At 56.0% G+C, this 14,830-nt stretch overlaps 7 protein-coding genes across 7 annotated transcripts in view; 3 read left to right on the top strand and 4 right to left on the bottom strand.

Moving 5' to 3' along the window:
• Nucleotides 1-8: 8 nt before the first annotated feature.
• GUITHDRAFT_106239 (hypothetical protein) lies at nucleotides 9-1,637 on the top strand (the record flags this gene model as incomplete). The annotated part of the gene is made up of 6 exons (XM_005835087.1): nucleotides 9-204; nucleotides 361-507; nucleotides 749-999; nucleotides 1,042-1,107; nucleotides 1,248-1,353; nucleotides 1,576-1,637. 6 exons carry the CDS (start codon nucleotides 9-11, stop codon nucleotides 1,635-1,637), a joined length of 828 nt encoding a protein of 275 aa, XP_005835144.1.
• A 445-nt stretch (nucleotides 1,638-2,082) lies between these two features.
• GUITHDRAFT_86178 (hypothetical protein) lies at nucleotides 2,083-3,956 on the bottom strand (the record flags this gene model as incomplete). Its single annotated transcript, XM_005835086.1, has 3 exons — nucleotides 2,083-2,336; nucleotides 2,478-3,623; nucleotides 3,669-3,956. 3 exons carry the CDS (start codon nucleotides 3,954-3,956, stop codon nucleotides 2,097-2,099), a joined length of 1,674 nt encoding a protein of 557 aa, XP_005835143.1. The 3' UTR covers nucleotides 2,083-2,096.
• A 330-nt stretch (nucleotides 3,957-4,286) lies between these two features.
• Nucleotides 4,287-4,841, bottom strand: GUITHDRAFT_69081 (hypothetical protein; the record flags this gene model as incomplete). The annotated part of the gene is made up of 1 exon (XM_005835085.1): nucleotides 4,287-4,841. A coding segment is annotated over one exon (555 nt), but the record flags the coding sequence as incomplete, so codon positions are not given.
• A 2,284-nt stretch (nucleotides 4,842-7,125) lies between these two features.
• GUITHDRAFT_162548 (hypothetical protein) lies at nucleotides 7,126-8,837 on the top strand (the record flags this gene model as incomplete). Its single annotated transcript, XM_005835084.1, has 9 exons — nucleotides 7,126-7,287; nucleotides 7,338-7,721; nucleotides 7,848-7,973; nucleotides 8,018-8,095; nucleotides 8,147-8,230; nucleotides 8,283-8,351; nucleotides 8,401-8,443; nucleotides 8,496-8,580; nucleotides 8,640-8,837. The coding sequence occupies 9 exons, from the start codon at nucleotides 7,126-7,128 to the stop codon at nucleotides 8,701-8,703; spliced, it is 1,095 nt and encodes a 364-aa protein (XP_005835141.1). The 3' UTR covers nucleotides 8,704-8,837.
• A 551-nt stretch (nucleotides 8,838-9,388) lies between these two features.
• On the bottom strand, nucleotides 9,389-9,875 carry GUITHDRAFT_106236 (hypothetical protein; the record flags this gene model as incomplete). The annotated part of the gene is made up of 2 exons (XM_005835083.1): nucleotides 9,389-9,709; nucleotides 9,762-9,875. The coding sequence occupies 2 exons, from the start codon at nucleotides 9,873-9,875 to the stop codon at nucleotides 9,389-9,391; spliced, it is 435 nt and encodes a 144-aa protein (XP_005835140.1).
• Nucleotides 9,876-11,679: 1,804 nt separating this feature from the next.
• GUITHDRAFT_42306 (hypothetical protein) lies at nucleotides 11,680-12,254 on the top strand (the record flags this gene model as incomplete). The annotated part of the gene is made up of 2 exons (XM_005835082.1): nucleotides 11,680-11,922; nucleotides 12,078-12,254. Coding segments are annotated over 2 exons (420 nt in total), but the record flags the coding sequence as incomplete, so codon positions are not given.
• A 1,195-nt stretch (nucleotides 12,255-13,449) lies between these two features.
• Nucleotides 13,450-14,830, bottom strand: part of GUITHDRAFT_137092 (hypothetical protein) — a gene marked incomplete at both ends in the record, with an annotated part of 5,590 nt that continues 4,209 nt past the window's right edge. Inside the window, 5 exons of the mRNA XM_005835081.1 lie at nucleotides 13,450-13,494; nucleotides 13,536-13,575; nucleotides 13,735-13,804; nucleotides 13,846-13,921; nucleotides 14,174-14,213. Of these exons, the coding sequence (XP_005835138.1) occupies nucleotides 13,450-13,494; nucleotides 13,536-13,575; nucleotides 13,735-13,804; nucleotides 13,846-13,921; nucleotides 14,174-14,213 (271 nt within the window). The remainder of the gene's footprint in view (nucleotides 13,495-13,535; nucleotides 13,576-13,734; nucleotides 13,805-13,845; nucleotides 13,922-14,173; nucleotides 14,214-14,830) is intronic.

The raw sequence follows: 14,830 nt of genomic DNA, 5'->3' as shown, positions 1-14,830 counted from the left end.
GTCTGAGGATGGCGACTATGACGCCAGATGGAGAGATGCAGCTGACTGAGGAGGAGTGTGAGAAGCTGAGCCTTCCTCCCAACTCTGTCATCCCAGCCAACAGCGTCGACGAGGTCAAGCAGAAGTTGCAGGACATCGCGGACGACGAGATCCGCAAACTCGCCCGTCAGATTGGCACCAAGCCAGCCGAAGAGCCGTATCCTGGTGAGTACGATGATGAGAAGGTTGATGCTGGGAGAACTGAGAAGGAGGACGGGGGAGGAGATGGAGGATTGAAAGGACTGAGAAGGAATGTATTAGTGGCAGTGGAATTTGAGAATTTGCTCTGATTGCCAGGAAGCCAGTGACGGGGCTTTGCAGGTTACTACGAGGACGTTCAGCGTCTTGGACTCGAGGACGACTTCTTGAAGATCTCCTCAGTCAACCCAGCGTCGCTCTACGGACCTGGCGGCAAGCCATATGCGCCATGGATGGTCGGAAAGGTCAATGAGGGGCCGTCGAAGAAGCGTGAGTGATGATGATGACGAATGTGGAGGAGGAGGAGGAGGAGGAGGAGGAGGAGGAGGAGGAAGAGAACAGACAAGAATGCTGATGATGATGCTTATGAATCTGATTATCATGACATGATGATGTTATGTTGATGATAGTTATGATAACCTTTGCATCAACCGTATCTGATCTTTGGCCTGCCACCTGAACAACATCGCGCTTCGGAGATTCTAACTTGGGCCCTGATACCTGCATGCAGGAGTGGACAAGCGTTCCAAGGAGGACAGGGAGTTCGACTTCACAGCGAGAGGTCAGGAGCTGGGAGGAGCAGGAGGAGGAGGATTCCAGGCTGCCCTGCTTGGAGACGAGGTCAAGCTCACGTTCACTGTGGGAGAGGAGGCGAACAGCAAGGGCTACGTCATCACCAAGAGACCGGGAGGATCTGCCGACGACGCGTACCAGCTGGTTGCGGACTACCTCACTCCTGGAGCGAACCTTGCTGCTGGACAGGTGAAGGAGGAGGGAACCCGCCTGGGCTGACGCTGCTTTCAGCTCAACGGCAAGTACAGCTACGTGGATGGTGCTTCTAGCCCCGGGGTGTGGGTGTACAGAGTGCAGGTAGGAAGAGAGAAGGAGGGGAGAGAACGGTATGAGAGGAGCGAGACAGGGAGCAGAGTAGAGGGAGCAGGGAGAGGGGAGGAAGGAGCAGGGAGCAGAGAGGAGCTGTACTGGGCGGGGCGTTCTGACATGATGTGTAGGAGGAGGATGTGAGCGGAAAGAAGACTGTACTCTCGCAGACCATCATTGACATCCCCTCGAACACCGACAAGGTCAAGGCGCTGGTTGCTGCTGCTGTGCTCGGCGGTGAGTTACTTACTGAGAAACTTCGTCCTCCTCCCTCTCCCTCTCCCTGCCTCTTCCCTCCCTCCTCTCTCCTCTCTTTCTCCCTCCTCTCTCCTCCCTCCTCTCGTTCTCCTCTCTCCTCTCTTTCTCCCTCCTCCCTCCTCCCTCCTCCCTCCTCCCTCCTCTCCTTTTCGTCTCTCCTTCTGCTCGTTTCCTCTTGGGCCTCCTTATCATGGTTTACAGGTGCCCTCACCTTCCTCACCTTCCTCGGAGTTTCCATGGACCCTCAAAACGGCATCAACTAGAAAGATCCTGCGAGAGGAGGAGAGGAGGAGAGGAACAAGGGAAGGGGGCAGGAGGAAGGAGAGGAGGGGAAGGGAGAGGTCAGTCCTGCTACTTGCACTTGATTGGAGTGAATAAACCACATGCTTCTATGAGGATCAGCGTTGGAAAGGTCAAGGAGGAGCAGGAGAGAGCAGGTATGGTGAGATGGGGTGGGGGAGGAGTATGAGAGAGGAGGGAGAGGGAGGGGAACAAGAGGGGGGAGAGGGGAGAGCGAGGCAGGTAGGAGGGAGGACATGAAGGAGAAAGCAAGGAGAGGCAGGACGGCGAAATCAGCAGACTCAGTTGTGCGAACCAGGAGGAGAGGGTAGAGACAGCAGCAGCATGAAACATGGATGGACGGCAACGAGTGTTTGAGTGGAAGGGGAGGGGGAAGGTGAGAGCAGCAGGGGGCAGCAGGGAGTGTTTCAGTTCAACTTCCTTCACATCCAATCATCGTAAGTCCCTGAACTCTCTGCTCCTACCCCCGTCCCTCCCCGCGAGTAAGCTTGATCGTTGAAGTACTCCCACTCCTCCTCATACCCCCTGCTCCTCGCGGGGGATGAGGACAAAGAACTCGTTCTTCCTCCCCACTGCCCCTCCATCTTGCCGCTGAAGTAGCTTCCCAGCCGCCCCATCCTCTTCCCGACGCCCGGGCGATCGTACCAGTTTCCCTTGGAAGCCTGTACTCGAGCTCAGAGAAAAGTATGGACGGGGGAGGGAGAGGAAGGAAAGAGAGGAGGAGAAAGCGATAGAGACAGAGAAAGAGGAGGGAGAGGGAGAGGAGGGGAGGTGGAAGGGAGAGGAGCAACGCGGGGGCCCACCTGCAGCAGGTTCATCATCCTCATCTCGAGCTTCTCCGCTTCCTCCTCATCCTGCTTCGACACGGAAAACTTCCCCAGGATCCTCTCCTCCACTACCATCGTCGCAAGCTCCGTCTCCCCGGCATCAAGGGAGGCTCGGAGGACGGCCAGGTAGAGTGGGCCGGGGGGGCGGACGCTGTGGGATCGGAGGAGGCTGATGACGTCGAGGAGGTACTGGGTGAGGATCGACCCCTGTAGCTTCTCCATGCGCGAAAGCAGCTGGCAGGTCGTCCTGCTCGGTGTTACCCTGCTCCTGAGCATTAGGCCCAGTACCCTCAGCGCCTCCTCCTTGCTGCCCCTCTTGGAGCACTGGAAAAGGACCGAGTCGAAGGTCCTGGAGGACACAGGGGAAGACGCCTCTTTCACGATCTCCTCCAGCTTCTCGATCGCCTCCTCCACCTTCCCCATGCTCGTGTACGCCTTGAGCATCTGCGTGCTGACCACCATGTCGACCTCCACCCCGAGCTCTTCCATCTTCCTCTTCACTTCCACCGCCTTGTCCGCGTACCCGGCGTTGATGAAGGCCTCGATCAGCGAGGAGAAGGTCATGGCGTTAGCCTTGATCCTCATGTCCTGCAGCAGCTTCATGATCCCCTGCGCCTCGTCCACCATCCCCTTGGCCGCGTACCCTGACATCATCGTGTTCATCACGAACAGGTTCGGAACGATCCCCTTCCTGCGCATCTCCTCGAACAGCGCGCTCGCCTCCTTCATTCGCCTCGCCCTCACGCACGCCAGAATGCAGTAGGAGTAGGACAAGAGGTTCGCCTCCACCCCGTCCTCCTCCATCCTCTGCAGGAGCCTCGTCGCCTTCCCCCACTGCAACTTCTGCGCCAGCCCGTACAGGATGCAGTTGTACGAGTAGGCGTTGGGCGGGATCCCCAGCTCTTCCATCTCCCCCAGCAGCCTCTCCGCCCTGTCAAACTGCCCAGCAGCCACACACGCCTTGACAAGGGTCGTGTACGTGATCTGGTCGGGCTTGCAGCCAGCTCGGCGCATCTCCAGCAGCATCTTGAAGGCCTTTTCCACCTTCCTCCTCCTCGCGTACGCGTTCACCATGATATTGAAAGAGACTCCCGTCGGCTGCAGCGAGATGCACAGCCCGGCCTCCGTCGCCGGCGTCAGGAAGTTAGCGAATCCTTCCCCCCGCACCCCCCGCAGCGACGAGAAGAGCGTCTGAGCTGCCGTCAGGTTCCCAGCTCGCACGCACGCCTGCAGAAGGGCGTTGATGACGCGGATCGAGGGGGCGGGCCCACCCTTCACCATACCGTTGAGCGTCTCGAACGCCGCCTCCAGCTGCCCGAGCTGCCCGTAGGCCTTGATCAGCGTGCCGTAGCAGTGGACGGAGGGACGGAGGGACGGGGGGTGCTGGCTGCTGGAGAAGTAGCTGAAAGCCTCCACGGCGGAGGCTGGGCGGTCGCAAAGGATGTAGGAGCCCATGATGATGTTGAGCAGCTTCGAGTCGATCTCGACCTCGTTCTCTTTGAGCTCCTTCACGATGCTCTCGATCGCGCTCAGGTTCCCCTGCTTGCCGTACGCCAGCAGGTCGAACGAGCTCCTCTCCAGCAGCACGCTCCTCATCGTCGACGAGTTCAGCTCTGCCCCAGCTCGGCGGAGAACGCCGTACTCCGACGCCGCCACCGACACCGGCGTCCCCATCAACCCCCGCCTGCCCAGCTTGATCCTGAGCTGGTCGACCCCAGCAGAGGACCTGTCCTGGCGGGAGAGGAGGAAGAGGTGGGAGACGCTGAAGGAGAAGTTAGCAAAGCTGTCCTGCACGAGGGCCACGAACACCCGAGCTGCTGACTCGCTGGGGAACTGCCCGAGGGTCAGGTGGGGGGTGTAGTCGAACAGCTTCGACCCCCTCCTCACGCACTGCGGGAAGATCTCCGCCGCCTGTGCCTGCAGCTCCAGCACACAGTCCCGGGACTCCCCGACGGGGACGAGCCAGACGGAGGCGCTGCGGTTGTGGTAGACCTTCACTGTCAGCTCCATCCTCAGCTCGAAGGGCTCCGTTCCCTCCAGCGCCTCCAGGAGGAGCGAGGACGCGACGGCGAAGTCTTCGCCGCGCACGAAGGGGCGGAGGAGGATGAGGTGGGGAGGCCACTTGTCCACCTGCCGGTCGTGAACTTGCCTGATTTTCTGCACGACGTCCCATCCTTTCCCATCCGGGAGGACCGCGAGGGACGTTCCTAAAGTGCTCCTCTTGCCCTGCAGGGTCGACGCCTCGCTCCCCGTCCTCGCCTCGGCCCGGAGGTTCGCCCCAGCTCCGCTCGTCGTGAGGTAGGGAATCTTGTCGGTCGGGCTGGCCTTGATCACATCCATGGAAGACTGTTCCCAGGCCCCCAAGTTGACCTTCCTCGCCACCTTGATCCTGATGTTGCTGTCCATCCTCGTCCGCACTGCCGACAGGATCCCCTCCAGCGTCGTCTTGGGCCACATCCCGTTACCAACGCTCGACTGCGTCGCCACGATGCGGTCGCCCACACGGAGGAGGCTGCTGGCCGCTGCCGTCCCCTCAGGCATGATGCTCGCAACCTCCACCGCCGTCGTCCCGTCCTCCGCTGCCACCTGAACGAGCTTGAGCCCATAGGGGAGCTCGCCATCGAAGAGGTTCTTGTCGCGGAGAAAGCGCTTGTCCTTGCCCGGGAGGGGGAGGGAGACTTCGAACGTCTCCGTCGCCGTCTCCTGGATGCGGATCCGCGCCTTCTCCACCGAGATGAGAGCACGGGGGAGGTCGACCCTGCTAGTGTCCCGCGCGTCCTGCGAGTCGAAGCACACGAGCGAGGACAGGACGGGATCTCTCTCGAACCTGATCTTGATCTTCTTCCTCAGCAGGCCTACGGAGTGAACAGAAGCCATCACACCCTCCATAGTGTTCTTCTCCCACATCTGATTGCCCATGGTCGCCGCTGTAGCCACGATCCTGTCCCCCCGCTGCACCCCAGCCTCTCTCGCCGATCCCTCGTTCACCGCATCCACGTACACCCCGTAGCCCACTACCTCCTTCAGAGTCAGCCCGATCGGTATCTCAAGCTCAACGTCGTAGGTGTACTTGCCCTCCGCCGGTGCGAGCTCCTCCTCCTCCTCCTCCTCTCCTTCCCCCTTGCTGCTCGTGCCCTTGCTCTGCGAGGCCCTCGCCTGCTTCCTGAAGATCCTCTCTGCTACCTCTTCTGCCTCCTGGAAGGGCTGACCTGGCATGATCATTCTCACTGAAGCTGCCCGTCTCAGGCCTGTTCGATGCGCGTTGAACATCGAGCACCTGAATCCTCCTCCTCCTCCTCCTCCTCCTCCTCCTATTAATGAGCTTGCCCGTCCAGTCACATCGAGGCTGTGGAGGAACAGATGAACAGGATGGAAATGGCTCAGGAGGAAGAGGAACAACAAGCCCTTGCGGGGGGTCGGAAACATCTTCCTTCTCATCGCCGCCGCTTGTCCCGCAGCAACCTTCTCCTCATTCAGACCTCGTCCTAGCCCGTCGTTGCCAGCCTGCAAAGAGGTTAATAACAATCAAACAAGCAAGAAAACGATTGTAGATCATCTTTGCTTTCTTTCCGTGGAACAGCTATACGTCACATGGTAGAAATTACAACTATTTCAATTTCGTGTATTGCAAACATACAAATGAGTCGGTCCAGCTCTGAATTCTCTCAGATCAATGCCTTGAAAATATGCTCTTTTTCCTTTTCTTCGACTACAGGTAGAATTTTCCCACCATGCGTTGATTTGCTTTGGGAGTTCCCACATCAAATAACTACCAGCTCAGGCTTGAGTTTCCCAGGTTGATGAGAAAGGGGATCTTACACTTTTTGTTCAAGAATCTATCTCCTTCCTCAATATCTCATCTCCTCCGTCCTTTACAACCCATGGCCCGTTCCTCAAATACTTGCTCCTTGTCAACCCCTACCTCATGCACATACAAACTTCTTTCTCTCCTTCCCATTTCAAACAATGCATCCTTCCTCCTCTTCATTCATTTTCCCGTTATCCTCTCTCACGTTTCCATCATCTTCCTTCTTGTCCTTCCCTTCCCCTCGCCTTTCCACCCTTCAGCCATTTCCCCCCCGGCATTCGCTGTGACCCCTTTCATGACGCACTGTTTGCAGCACCCACCCCCTAGCCGACAGCTTTCAACCCCTTGTAAACAGAAACGCCCCCCACAAAAATACTATACCCCTTCTTACATCAGTATTCTTCCCTTAGATGACCCGGTACTTTTCGTAATTGACAATCCTGTACCCCAACTTTTACATAAAGTGCTTGTTGACGGGGTGAAAGTACTACCCCTACCCCCTCATACCTCACCACCCCCTTTATATGGCTCCATTCCTTTACAACATCAACCCCCGTGGAAAATGGACCCACAAAAAAGTACCCCTACCCACTCAATATAATCGATCTGACAAGTACCCACCATTTTCTGAAGGTATTTTGTAGTAAATACCCCCTAGGAATTGCGCCCAAACTTATATCTTTGCTCAGTACCCCTATGATTGTTACCCCTACCCCTTCTCCAATGAGGCCTGACGAGGAGGGGAAAACAAGTTCCCCTCAGAATAAAACCGTTGAAGTCCGCAGGAGATGGATGACCAGTAGACGGCTCTTGGACATGGCGAGGGCCCGGGCTGGGATGGCGGCGGCAGTTGGGGGAGGAGCGGCGCTAGTGCTGGGCATGTTGGTGGCATTCAGCTGGAGAGGAAGAGAGACTGTCCTGGGTGAGCGCCTTTGGTCGCCTAGAGGGTATGGATACCGGCCACAGTACTACGGCGAGGTGATGAGATGGAGGAGGAGGATGAGGGGAGCTTACTTTATCTCGTGCAGCCGTATCCCCTGTGGGAAGACGGGATGACTCCGATCTATCCTGACAGTTACAGCGTGCAGAGGGAGTATGCCAGGTCGCTCTTGCCTTATGCGCTGCAGCAGGGATGGGCCCAGGAGCAGTACAGGCGCAAGGTGGAGGAGAAGCGTGCAGAGAGGGATCTGTATGCCTACATCCTGGAGAGGCAGAGGAGCTCATGGAGGAGACAGAGAGAGCTATGGCTGGCGACGCATGGCTACTACATGCCTGAGGAGGCTAGATATTCACGCTTCGACCCTGTTGCTGACGTGATGGACACGTTCTCTTACTATCCTCCTTCCATGTACTACTTCAAAGATTCCAAACCGTCAGCCTCGTTGAAATCCAAGCCAGCAAAGAATGATCCGGTAGAGAACAGCTATCTTTTTGGCGCTTTCCTGCATCACGATAACACTGCTTGCCTCTAAACTCCCATGTTTTCACAGCACCAACTCCCATGTTTTCTTGCGCTCCTTCTATGACTGCTTTACTAGGTTACAAAGCAGCAACTGTTCTCGGTGAAGGATCTCAACGAAGATTCGTATGCTGAGGCACTAGAGGACCCATCGCATCCCTCAGGCCCTTGGGGCGTGTGGGTCGATCCTGGATCGAAGGCCAAGGTAAGAAGTGCAGGTTGCTTCCAAGGAAAGTGATGGGGAGACAGAAATCGAACAGACACGACACAGGTCACGACATCGATCTCGGGCTACCGCATCTCTCCAACTCCAAGGGGGCAAGGAAGGTTCTCTTCGTCAGCGAATCCTCCCTGAGACGCTGACGTTGATGGCGTCAGCAGCCATCAGGATCGACCAGCGCCGCGGTTGACCTGGGCCTCCCTGCCTTGACTGCATCGGGCCAGAGGCGAAACTCAGCCAAAGTGACATTTGATGTCTCGGCATCCTTCCGAACTGACAGATTGACAACGCCAGCACTCCTCCTCCGGCGCAGTTGACCTCGGCTTCCCGGCACCCTCCCACTCCCAGGGCAAGAAGGATCAGGTGCGAGGATAGCCATTGCGTCCATGGTTTGCTGACAGCTGGCGTTCAGAAGGCTGGGAACTTTGTTGGAAGCTTGAAGGAGAGCATGACAGGTGAAGTGTATCCGCCGCCTCCCGGCATGCCTGACCTGCCGGCCATGGCCAGGAGGCGAGTCTGAGGCGGAGGCGCTAATGGACCCCAGCCATCCCTCGGGCCCCTGGGGAACTTGGGTCCAGCCGTCATCGTCAAGGTGCTACCTTGCTGTCTACTGGCACATCCGTGAATCTGACGGCTCCGATGCTTCACCAGTGCTGTCCAGACAAGCACACCCAACTTCGCTATGCACTCACTGCTGGACTCCAACGATGCTTGAGGACTCGCCGCCGTCCAGACCTCGATTGTAACATGACGAGCTGACACATAACTAGATTTTATCTAGCGAAGCTTTCGATACTTCCCCTAGGTTGCATTGTTTTTGTTGATTTCATTAGAATTTTGTTCTCCATCAAGTGGGCTGTGGCAAAATCAACTGCTGCTGGTCCGGAGTGTCAATGACCGATCTGATTGACAAGATGGGCGTTGAATAACGTCTGAAAGCTCGGACATCAGTGAAGTGCCAGGTAGCAACTTCATCTCAGAGCACATGTGGCAAACACCAGCCCCACAAATACGCTCGACTCGGACTGTGCTTCTCTCGGAAACCGCTGTCGCAATTGCGACATTCCAATCTTGAGTAAAGCGACTCATTCTCACTTGCATGTAATTGTTCAATCTATCATGGTGAGTCGTCGATCTGTGTATACTGCCTGGATCACTGCAGAAATGCAGGAGCACATAACTTCTAACGAAGCTCAAGTGCACGGAAACTCCCTGCATCCCTCGTTGTGGATGGTGATCGTTGACCTTCAAACTAGATCAGTTTGTCGTTTTTATTAGTATCCCCAAGAGTATGGCAATCGAAACAATAATTACAAGCAAGTAAAGCTAACTTTCAACACTGACATTGTTTGTCTGATGTGGTTGGTGGTTTGATCAGGGTAGCTATGGCGCTTTCGCGTTCAGACCATGTCAACATGCTCTAGAGCATCTCTGAACAACTCCCCCATCTCTGCACTCCATTTTTCATGGCCCTCCATCATCATCGATTCCTTCAGCGCTTCATCCCACGGCTGTAGATGGCTCGAAATGTCTATGCTCTGAACTGGTGAACAGATCTGCTCTTCTGCAGAGGACAGGGTGGGCGACTCAGCCAAACTATCTACAGACGCGCTCTCGCGATCCTCAAGGAGCTGTGATGGACTTGTTCGGGTACGTGAGTATGGCCACTTGCGGATTCCAAGGCGTCGGCAGACGTGTTTCATGGTTGTGATAGAGAAGCCCTATGAAAGCAACGTCAGAAGCTCAAGTTCATTCGCTCGCCCGGAGACTCACCAGCATGTCGGCAGCATCTTGCTGCCGCATAACGAAGAGACTTTGAATGAAATCTGCCGTGAGTAGGGCAGTTTTCTTCCTCCTCGATGTTAGGATGGTTTGGTACGCGTGCATGATGTCTGAAGAGAGCTTTTTGGAACTGGATAACTTGCAGCACAACACGGACGAAGGAAGGGCTGAGATGTGAACAAGAAGGTGTCGCTCAGAAGAAACAGCAAGATCTGACGATAGCGCAGGAGGAGAGGGCGGGAGGGCGGGAGGGCGGGACGGGAGCGTTGGAGGGGAGGGCGGGACCCAAGTTATGAGGGGCGGCTGGCACAGTTCGTATTTTATATTACATTTATCTATTATTGTAAATTGGGAAAAAAAGAAATCTCGTTGAATCTCCTTGCCAGGAATTCTCTTTCGAGGGTGGGTGGTATAGTAAGAGGGCCTCGATTTCATGGGGGGTGGTTGGAGGAGGGGGTGGTCCGGAGGGGGTGAAGGGTCCATAGCGCAGCCTGTTTGTGATACGTGGCACGACCGATCGAAGGACGAGAAGGGAATGCGTACCAGACAGCTTCTGTACCATGAAAATATATATAGCCGACATTGGTACAAATTGAAAAAAACAATATCACTTTTAAAATGATGCAGTACCGCTCACATCCTGAGATATGAGCGATTTTTAAAAGTGTAGTTGGCCTCGGCACCGTCGGAGTTTCAATCGCCAGACTGGCTGGCACGTCCCAGTGGACCTGACTGCCACTAGTGACCTATTGGCTCTGAACATATGATCTCACTTATAGAAATCTGCAAGTTGACCCCTACAGGGGCCGAGATCCGTGTTTGAGGCCCAGCAGTGCCGAAGGGGCACGGGGTCGCATCTGGTGCAGTATTCAGCGACTCCTTGAGGCCTCATATAGCGGCGACCTTTTGTGACCGTACCATTAGGCTGGGGGGTGCCGGGTGCGACCTCTACCCCCTCCTCCTACTGCTTCCCAGCACCTCAGTACCCGGTACCCTGCTAGGCTGTCCACTGAGTCAAAGGGGCGGAATTGCGGCGATCCACTTTTGCTCCTGTGTCGTGCTTTACCGGGGGGGGCAGTAGTAAAGACATTTACACGAGCTGACCCTGTATCTCCGGGGTATCTCCCCGGGGCCCCTCAGTTTACCCCCTTGGCCCTTGAAGGCTCCAACTTTTTTGATCTTTACTCAAAGTTAACTTAAATCAGAACTCACCGGGGTAATCCTCGACTCTCCTGATTGTCCTCGTACTGATCTTTAACTTAACTTGCCTTTGAGTAAAGAGTCAGGTAATCATGAGCACTCATGATCAGCCTCATGACTGAGTCAGTCACCGTTCTGAGTCAGCTCTGCCACGCGGGCCGCTGGGCCACCAGTACTGAGTGCCACGTACGGTAGTTGAACTCAACTTAGTAACAATTAACCTGATAAACCCGACGTCGGAACTTCGGAACCAGTTGAACAGGAGTCAACTTAGGCCTCCCTCTCCTTCGCGGCGCTGCCGTCATCGTTCAAACGGGTAACTTAACTTTGAGTAAAAGGTTTGTGACCGTACACGGTCTCTCCCGGAGTCCGTCGGGCCCGGAGAGGCTCGGACCGGGTGTTGCCAGTGACACTGTGCCAGGGCCAGAACCTAGAGAGGGAACTTCGGAATGACTAGCCGTTGAACCGTTGTACCAGCGGGACCGGTGAAAGCGACATGGAGGAAGAGGAGATCAGCGAGGCAGGGCGACGAGAAGTGGAGGAGCTCATGCTGGCACTGGCGCGTGAGACGGCGGAGAACATGGAGAGGAAGGCGTTTGTTGCGTCCATGTTGCGATCCGTCCGGGAGCGGGACTTCCCTGAGCTGGTGGCGGCAGCAAGGAAGGGAGGAAGGCTTCGTGTGGAACAGTTCCTCCGGTCGGCAAAGGGCAAAGGCATCCTGCCGCAGGCAGCATGGAACGGAGACAAGGATGCTGTTGACCTGCTGGTAGCGTGTGGAGCTGAACTCCATGCAGTGGACCGAGCAGGATTGAGCGCGCTCATGGCTGCGAGTCACCGGGGACATGCAACTGTCGTGCAGAGCTTGCTCAGGGCGCAGGCGGACATCGAGCAGGGGCTCGCCAACGGAACCACCTCCCTGGTCCTCGCAGCGAAGTTCGGGCACGTGAAGACAGTTGAGGCCCTGCTGGAGGCCTCAGCGCGAGTTGACGTTCAGGTCTACGATGAGAGCGTGCTGTACCTGGCGGCGAAGCAGGGGGATGAAGGGGTGAGCTGAAGAGGCTGCTCGACATGGCGAGCCTGTGGAGGGCTGAGATGCTCCTGCTGCAGGTGGTCAAGAGCCTGTTGGATGCCAAGGCGAACCTCCGCGCGTGTAAGGCCAACGGCTGGACGCCCCTGCACGTGGCGGCGAGGATGGGGCATGGAGGCGTGGTGAGGACCCTGGTGGCGAGGAACGCGAACGTGGAAGGGAAGAACGCGACAGGACAGACAGCACTCATGCTGTCCTGCATCTTCGGGTCGGTCGAGGTCGCACGTCTGCTGATCGACAGCAGGGCGAATGTGAACGCGGCAGACAAGAAAGGATGCTCGGCGCTGAACTCAGCGATGAGCTACGGAAATCTTGACGTGAGAGCGATGTGATGTGTGAAAGGATGATCATGGTGGTGGTGGTGGTGGTGGTGGTGATGATGATGATGATGTTTTGATGACGATATTGATAATGATGATGACGATGGTGACGATGATGATGATGTTTTTGACGACGATGATGACGATGACGACGACGACGATGATGATTATGCTGACGATGACGATGACGATGACGATGACGATGACGATGACGATGTCAGGTGGCTCGGGTGCTGCTGGAGCACAATGCGGACAGGGAAGGCGTTGAGTTGCATTGAAGTCAAAGGAAGTCTGACGGCCTTCAGTCGACTTTCCCGAAGGATGGTTGGGAGATTTCAAATTCAGAGTGTATATTTCAAGTTAAGAATGTATATTTCAGGTTGAGAGTAGATATTTCATGTCTAGAGTACATCTCCAAGCTCATTCGGAAAGAACCGTCAGGACAGAAGCAAGTTGAGAGGTGGAGGAGAGAAAGAACCCTGAGAGCGTCTCAATCAGAGCAACAGGGGGGAGGACAAGGCACAGCAGCAAACAAGAAGCAAACAAATCCATGAAAACAATCACAAGAAAAGACGAGAACAACAGGATGACAGGGTTTAGTTAGAGTTGAAAGGATGAGAGGGTAACGGAAGCATCAGTAACGGAAGCAACGAGCGAATGATCTGACCTCCGTTGACATCAGGCGCAAGGTCGTCAGGCTGAAAGCCGCCGGTCGAGGCCTGAAAGCCCGCGATGTCACTGGCGAAGACTGCGAGGAAGTTAGGACGATGGCACGAGGAAGAGAAGGAGGAAGAGAGAGCAAGAGCCAGAAGAAGGGGGAAGGGAGAGGGGGGAGAGGAAGAGGAAAGGAGTTGGGAATGAACAAAGGGAAGGAAGGAACAGAAGAGAGAAAACGACGGAACAGGAACAGGAACAGGAGCAGGAGCAGGAGCAGGAGCAGGAGCAGGAGCAGGAGCAAGAGCAAGAAGAGCAGCAGCAGCAGCAGCAGCAGCAGCAGCAGCAGCAGCAGCAGCAGCAGCAGCAGCAGCAGCAGCAGCAGGTTGGGGGAGGGGGATTGGGGTGGGGAAAGAGCTCAACATATGTCATCTTTGCTGGTGGACAGGACGGGGACGGACGACTGGGAGAGGGTCAGGAAGGTCTTGAAGAGGCTGGAAGGACCTCCTGGAGGCTCATAATGTTCTTCCCCGTAGCTATCGTCCTGCTCAGACTGTCACAAGATCAAGAGGGAGAGAGGAGGAGGAAGAGGAGAGAGGGAGAGGGTGGGGGGAGGAGGAGGGGGGAGAGGAAGACGGGGAAACGATGGGGATAGGAGGGAAGTGAGGGATGGAGAAGGAGGAGGGAGGAGGGAGGAAATTACCTCGCCCAGACAAGGCCGTCAGCAGAGCAACCCAGTACCTCCCACTGGTCCTGAAAGTTCGCCCTCCTGCCTGCTTCTCAGCATCTGAAGGGAGCGAAAAGATCGACTCACGAGCACGTCCTAGGAGGGCTCCAGTTGCTCCAGCTCCCGTGCTCTGCTGGGATCCACTCCTCCCACTCGATGCCGTCTGCGTGCAGACGGTGAAAGAGGACGAGGAGGAAGAGGGAATGGAAAGGAGAGGGGGAGTGAGAGGAGGGAAGGAGACGAGGGGGGAGGAGACGAGGGGGAGGAAAGGAGATAAGTGGGAGGGAGGGAGGGAGGGAGGGAGGGAGGGAGGGAGGGAGGGGAATGAGAGGAGGGAATGATTTTTGGGAGAGAGCGGGAGGTGGTGGTAGGAAGGCAGAGGCAGAGAGGCAGACGGCAGGGGAGGAGAAGGCACCTTGATTGCTGACAACGACAGGTCGAAGGCCGTCGACGATCTGACAGACTTGAGACTTTCGGTCGCAGATCAAACAAGCTTCTCACCTTGAGGAGAAATCCTTCGAGGTGGGAGGAAGAGGGTATGACAGGGAGGGCAGAGGAGAGGAGCGAGGGAGCGAGGGAGAGAAAGGAAGGAAAGAGAAACGCAGAAGACGTCAGAGGAGGGGCAAGAAAGTCTGCAGTCTTCACCTACACTCCTGCTGGGGGCCTGAGGGACGAGGAGGCAGGAGGAGGCGCCTGGGGAGAGAAAGCGTGCGGGGATGTCGACGAGGTTGTTGAGAAAGTTGATTAGCTCCCAGCCCATCACTCTGTCGACGAGGTCACGAAAACGTCAGGTTGTCTGTGAAACTCCTCTCCCTACTCCTCATCATCATCATAAATCATCATCATCATTCATCATCATCATCATCATCATCATCATCATCATCATCATCATCATCATCATCATCATCATCATCATCATTGCCGCAGCCGCACGCCGCAGCATTTCACTTCTCGCATTCTCCTCTCCTCATCAACCACCAATCCACATCCTTCCGTCTCCCCTTCCACTGTCCCCGCTACCTGCATCTTCTCCCTTCCAAGTCCTTCAACCATTCCCTTCCTTCCTCTCCTT

This window comes from Guillardia theta, assembly GCF_000315625.1.
Source record: "Guillardia theta CCMP2712 unplaced genomic scaffold GUITHscaffold_23, whole genome shotgun sequence".
In the NCBI taxonomy this organism is placed as follows: Eukaryota; class Cryptophyceae; order Pyrenomonadales; family Geminigeraceae; genus Guillardia; species Guillardia theta.
This window is presented reverse-complemented; position numbering and strand designations above follow the sequence as displayed.